Here is a 6890-nt window from a genome sequence, read left to right on the forward strand (position 1 = left end):
TGTGTTTTTTAAGGTATGTCTGTAGTGCTATGAACTTCCTCTCAGAGCTGCTTTCACTGTGTCCCATAAATTTGGGGTTGTTGTATGTTCATTTTCATTTGTTTCCAGGAAGTTTTTTATGTCTTTTTTGATCTCATTGGTAACCTGTTCGTTGTTTAATAACATGCTATTTAGCCTCCATGTGCTTTAATGTTTGAGAATGTTTTTGCTGTTGTTGATTTCTAATTTAATTCCATTGTGATCTGAGAAGATGCTTGATATGATTTCAATCTTCTTGACCTTGGAGAGAATTGATTTGTGTCTTCACATGTGGTCTATCTTTGAGAATGACTCATGTTCACTTGATGTATATTCTGTAGCTTTAGAGTGAAATATCCTATAAATGTAATTTAAATCCATCATTTAGAGTCTCTGTTTTCCTGTTAATTTTTTGTCTGGAAGATCTATTCAGTGATGTCAGTGGGGTGTTAAGGTCCCCTACTATAACTGTATTGCTGTCAATCTCTTCCCTAAAGTCCTCTAGAATTTTTTTATTTTTATTTTTTAGTTATTTACGTGCTCTTGTATTGGGTGCATATATGTTTATCAGGGTTATATCCTCTTGTTCAATTGGTCCCTTTAGTATTATGTAGTGACCTTTATAGTCTCTTGTGATGACCTTCATTTTGAAGTCTTATTTTGTCACTTATGAGTATTACTACCCCAGATTTTTTTTTCTCATTTCTATTTACATGAAAATTTTTTTTTACCATCTCTTCACTCTCATCCTGTGTGAGTCTTTTGTTTTGAGGTGGGTCTCATAGACAGCATATAAATGGGTCATGTTTTTTTATCCATTCACCTACCCTATGTCTTTTGATTGGAGTATTTAATGTTACTAAGGATAGGTACTTATTTATTGCCATTTTAATTCTTTATGCCTGTGTTTCTCTTTCTTCTCATCATCACAGCTGTCCCTTTTGCATTTCTTGCAGTGCTGGTTTGGTGGTGATAAACTCCTTTAGCTTTTTTTGTCTGGGCAGCTCTTTTATTTCACCATGTGTTTTGAATGATAGCTTTGCCGAGTATAATAATCTTCGTTTCAGATCCTTGCTTTTCATTAACTTGAATATTTCATGCCATTCCCTTATGGTCTATAGAGTTTCTGATGAGAAGTCAGCTGACAGTCTTATGGAGTTCCTTGGTAAGTAACAAATTGCTTTTCTCTCGCTGCCTTTTAAGATTCTCTCTTTGTCTTTAATTTTTGGCATTTTAATTATGATTTGTCTGGGCATGGGCCTATTTAGGTTCTTCTTGCTTGGGACTCTCTGTGCCTCCTGAACTTGTATGACTTTTTCCTTCACCAGGGTAGAGAAGTTTTCTGCCATTATTTTTTCAGACATCTTCTCTATTCCTCACTCATTTTCTTCCCCTTCTGGGTCTTCTATAGTGTGAATATTGTTGCATTTCATGTTGTCCCACAGCTCCCTTAAGCTGTCCTCCTGTGGTTTTGTTTTGTTTTGTTTTGTTAATCCTCACCTGAGGATATTTTTCCATTGACTTTTAGGGAGAGTGGAAGAGAGGGAAAGACAGAATCATCGATGTGAGAGAAACACATCGATTAGTTGCCTCCTGCAGGGAGGAGCCTGCAACCAACCAAGGTACATGCCCTTGACTGGAATTGAACCTGGGACCCTTTGTTCCTCAGGCTGATGCTCTATCCACTGAGCCAAATCAGCTAGGGCTGTCCTTTTGGGGGGGGGGGGTTGTTGTTTTTCTTTTTGGTTCTCTGATTGAGGGATTTCATTGATCCTATCCTCAGCTTCCCCTAATCTGTTGTGTATTCTTCCCACTGTTTTCTTTATTAGTGCTATGTTATTCTTCATAGTTATTTTTTTGGGGGAGGGGGGGGTTTCTTTTTTTTATTTTTTTTTTCTTCATAGTTATTATATGCTGTTGACCATCAGCTTCATAGTTATTATATCTTTTCTAATGCTGTTGACCATCCTTGCCATCATTATTCTGAACTCTATTTCTAATAAATTTCTTATCTCCATTTTGTTTAGCTCTTCTTCTGGAGAATTCTCTTGTTCTTTGGTTTGGTGGTTTTTTTGTATCCCCATTATGGCTGCTTCTTTGGGTAGGTCTGCTATGACTTCCAATATCTAGTGTAGGACAATCTCAGATGCTGTCTGTTGCTCCTTTTAAAAGGTTTAACTACACAGTGTATTTGTGAGGAGCCTTTTTTTTGTGGTAACTGGAAGGATAGTCGTCTTGTAAAAACTCATGCCGTATCCACAACCCAAACCAGATGTTTCTGGACTCCTGGACCACAGCTGGCCAGCTGTGCAGTAGTACAAGAGCTCTCCCCCTCTAGGTGGACCTCCCCCTGTGCAGATGCATAACTGAGGCCAGATGCTAGCCCTGAGTACCCTGTTTGTGGATAACAGCAGTCCACAGCTTGAGGCTCCCTCTGATGGGACTAGGTGTTTTTGGCAAGGACCAAGATGTGCGCCAGAGTCTGCTTTTCCTAGTCCTGGGTACAGAAGGAGGTTAGGCAGACTCAAAGCCTCTAGAGCAGTGGTTCTCAACCTTGGCTGCACATTAGAATCACCTGAAAATCTTTTTAAAATCCTGATTTCTGGGCCTCATCCTCAGGAAATTCTGTTTCTTTGTTCCTAATGTTGTGACCCCACCCCATAATAAAGAAACAGAATTTCCGGAGGATGGGGCCCAGAAATCAGGATTTTAAAAAGATTCCCAGGTGATTCTAATGTGCAGCCAAGATTGAGAACCACTGCTCTAGAGATCCTCCTCTGCCTGCAGTCCAATGGACACTCGATCTTGATTAGCCTCACGCTATAGACCACAGGTGGGGTGAAAGTCTTGCAACAGAGTGGAGCAACTGCCTTACCCTCAAGTAAAACCGCCTGGATAGCAAAGGTCTGCCAGCAAAGGAAACTTGGGTGGCTGCCCTCTGATCTCCAACCCCAGGCCCCATTCTTGGAGTCTCTTCAGAGAGCTCCAGTCTTTTCTGCCAGAACCCAAGGTGAATGGCTGCACATGAAATTTTGTGTGTTGGCCCTTTAAGAGGATGCCTGCATTTCCAGCAGTCTCTCATTGGCAGACAGCAGTCCTGCTGCTTTTCACAGCCAGATGTTATGTAGTCACCTTTCTCAGTTTTGGTGCTTTGGGCTGGGGAGCCCAGCTTGGCTTTAGACCACAGAGTTTTCTGTGGGAGCTCTTCTAGCCCTTTCATGCCTCTGCACTTCCTACCAGTTTGTGCGTTCTCCACTTTCCCTCCTTGGTTATCTGGGTTCTCACCAGCTAGTCTTCAGTTCATTTTTAAGGGTGGTTTTTCTGTATTTTAATTATATTTCCAGTTTAGTCCTGAGAAAGTGTCAGTGTAGTTTCCACTTACTACCACCAATTTTGAATCCTCCATTGATTATTAGAGAGTAGAAGGGAGAGAGACAGAAACATCGATGTGAGACACATCAATTTTTCGCTTCCGGCACTTGCCCTTGACTGGGGATTGAACCCATGACCTTTCCATGCATGGGCAGACACTAACCCTTGAACCACATTGGCCAGGGCAGAAATGAAATTTTTGTTGATTGCATTGAGTATATAATATCACCTATTAATCTACCACAAAAACATTTTTGCCTATCTCATTTTTAAGAAGTGTAAGTACTCTGTATAGATTCCTGATACATATATCCAGATTGTCATCCAGAAGACATGTTACCAGTCTTTACAATGTGTCACTTTGTATCATTTTTAACAATTTTATAAGTGGAAAAGCTATTGTATTGTGCTCTTCCTTTTGATCATTGATGTGGGTGGTTTATCTTATATATGTTTTATATTTGTGTTCTGTTTGTTTAGGGGGTGGCTACTGTTTGTAAGACATTGTTACATACTAAGAATAATAAATCATATTTATTATAAAAATATTTATATATTGTAAAGATTTATGTAATTAACTATTCTTTCCCTTTTTCCCCTTCCATTGACTTAATGCTTGAAATGTCTCCATGTTGTTTTCCAGGTGACTCTGGTGATTTAATATTTCTATTCATGATTCATTGGCTTGCATCTCTTTAGTCCTTAATAAAATTCTTGGTCCTATTAATATCCTCTTGTACTCTTCAAAGGAAGAATATTTCATGTTTTCACCAGCTGTCCTTTTGTCATAGAGGCACAGAATACACACACATTAACTCTAGCTGGTTTGGTTCAGTGGGTAGAGCGTCATCCTGTGGACTGAAGGGTCTCAGGTTCGATTCCGGCCAAGGGCACATACTCGGGTTGCGGGCTCGATCCCCAGTGTGGGGCATACAGGAGGCAGCCAATCAATGATTCTCTCTCATCATTGATGTTTCTATCTCACTCTCCTTCTCCCTTCCTCTTTGAAATCAATAAAAATATTTTTTTAAAAAAAATACACATTATCATTGTTACATGTAAATATATGCCCATTTTTTCTCTTTTTTATGTGTCTCAAAGTAGTACAGTTTTCTTTGAATGAAATAATTCCTTTGACAAGACTTAGTTTTCCTCTGTCTCCTCCTTTTCCCCCATCATATGAATTTTTATATTAAAGGTAGTATCAGCTTGGAGTCTCTATGTGATTGAAAGAAGAAAAAGTAATTATTTTGGTTTGCTTTGGTTTATTAACTATAATTTCATCATAACTTCTCAGCTGAGGAAAGATGTTGCCTAAAAGTTGGACTAAATAAGGACCTGGAGAGATGGGGTAAAGGGAATGGTACTCATGCATTGCAGAGAAAGTGCTTTTCTGACCTTTAAGAACCAGTAACTAGAGAGACAAATTCTTCAGAAGAATTGTCCTTGCTTAATGCCAGGACCATCCCCATTTCAGAAACAATATATAGCATATTTAACTGTCTACTCTGGTTATAGATAAAGATTTTGGGGAACTTGAATTCTATTTAGGTTTTGAGGTTCCTTATGAGTACAGTATTATATATGCAGTAATAATGGTTAATTTTTGTTTGTTTCAGTTTTATCTCTCTTCTCATCCATTCCAGATTTTACCTTTGGATAGCAAACTCCTTTTAAGTCAGGCTTACAGTATTTAATGATAAAAATGACTATAAAAGCCTATCTAGGCATGACAACTTCCAAAATCTGAATCAAATATAGAATCAAAACTAGTTTTAAGGCCTGTAAAGAAAATAATACAAAATTTTAATCAGTTTGTGTTTAATTATGACATGTGTAAATAGTGATCTATATTCACTTTTCCCCCACATTAAAATCACTTCAACAATTTCCATAGTATGAAATTTTTAAATATTTATCTGCATAAAAGACTCTTACATCTGCTTCCTATTGAAAAGATCTTTTAAGAAAAGCTTCACAGTGCTCTCCCTCCCAGGAGCAAGCCTGCCTTTCCCTTCCCCCTCATCTTCCTCCTAAAGTTAAGAAACCCAGGAGACTTACTAGGGAGCAATGGACTGAGGCATCTGGTCCCCAGTTAACCCCCTGACCCTGTCCCCTAGACCCCTTTTCTCTGACTTCGTGAGCCAAAGCAGATTATTTATTTTGGGAAATATACAGAGTAAACCTTCAATAAATTATAGTTGTCCTGTTTTTTTGTGTGTTTGTTTACCTTTTCTTTTATTAGATTCCTTAGGCAAATTCCCAGTGTATTTAACGCAAAACAGTGGTCCTTATTACCATCCCCCCCAATTTTACTCATTGTTTTACTACTAAAGAAAAGTATAAAAGTTAAGGGTTTCAGAGTGATGCATAATGTTGAAATTGTGACTCTGTTTTCTGTCTAGTGAATATTTTTCATCCTTTTACTTAGATGACAATACTTTTTCAGGTTTCACTTTTATCCAACATTAAAGCTGTAAAAAAGATCTCTGAATTGCCTCAATTTGTTCTTCTCCAGTTCAGTGTATTCTTTATAATATTACCTCCCAAAGACTACAAATTACATAAGCCATTGGGCCCAAAATTTGTACCATTTTTAAAATCTCCGGTGTGTTTTAATGTTAGTGTATTTACATATATGTTATATGTATTCTTTAGGTGATAAAACCGAATTTGTAAGTATGCTATACATTCTCTAGCTATCTAATATTATTTACTAGAGGCCTGTTGCACGAAAAGATTCGTGCAATAGGCCTTCCCTTCTCCTGGCTGCCTGCACTGGTTTTCCTTCGGCACCGGGGACCCAGGCCTTCGCTCTGGCCAGAGCCGCCTTCAAAGCCTTCACTGCTCTGACCAGCCCTGCTTTGATCACTGCTCCAGCTGGAGCCGCCTTCAAAGCCTTCCCTGCTCTGGCCGGAGCCACCTTCAGTCTTGGCTCCAATGCTTCCCGCCTACATATGCAAATTAACTGTCATCTTTGTTGGCAGTTAATTTGCATATCTCGATTAGCCAGTGGGAAGCATAGCGAAGGTACGGTCAATTACCCTGTTTGTCTATTATTAGATAGGATTAAATAGATTGAATTCAATAAAAATCAAATCTTAACTCAGTGAAGAATACATCTTACATTGTTGTATATTGACTCTACATTTACTGGCTCCTCACAGGAGACTCCTATGATTGCCAGAATAGAAAAACAGAAGCGCAAAGAGGAGGAAGAAGAACGTCAACTTCTTATAGCAGTGCAGAAGAAGGAGCAAGAGCAGATGCTAAAGGAAGAGAAGAAAAGAGAGTTGGAGGAAAAGGTCAAGGCAGTGGAAGGTATGTGGGCTTTTTGTGTAGTCTGGAAGGAACATGTGTCATGGTAATAGCAATCCTATAACCAAAGCCAATCAAACTGGGTTCTGTCATTTATCTAAGCTGTTTCCAGCAACTTCTAACTTGTAAATTCTATTCTGTCTTCTTTATTCACCTAGATCCCATCTCATTGCCATTGCATT

General features: G+C 38.7%; 1 protein-coding gene across 1 annotated transcript in view; it reads left to right on the plus strand.

Annotated features, from left to right (window-relative positions):
• Positions 1–6890, plus strand: part of CECR2 (cat eye syndrome chromosome region, candidate 2) — a 63110-nt gene that overhangs the window by 18536 nt on the left and 37684 nt on the right. Inside the window, exon 7 of the mRNA XM_015564221.1 lies at positions 6558–6711. Within this exon, the coding sequence (XP_015419707.1) occupies positions 6558–6711 (154 nt within the window). The remainder of the gene's footprint in view (positions 1–6557; positions 6712–6890) is intronic.

The sequence above is a fragment of the Myotis davidii genome, unplaced genomic scaffold (genome assembly GCF_000327345.1).
Source record: "Myotis davidii unplaced genomic scaffold, ASM32734v1 scaffold961, whole genome shotgun sequence".
Lineage (NCBI taxonomy): Eukaryota > Metazoa > Chordata > Mammalia > Chiroptera > Vespertilionidae > Myotis > Myotis davidii.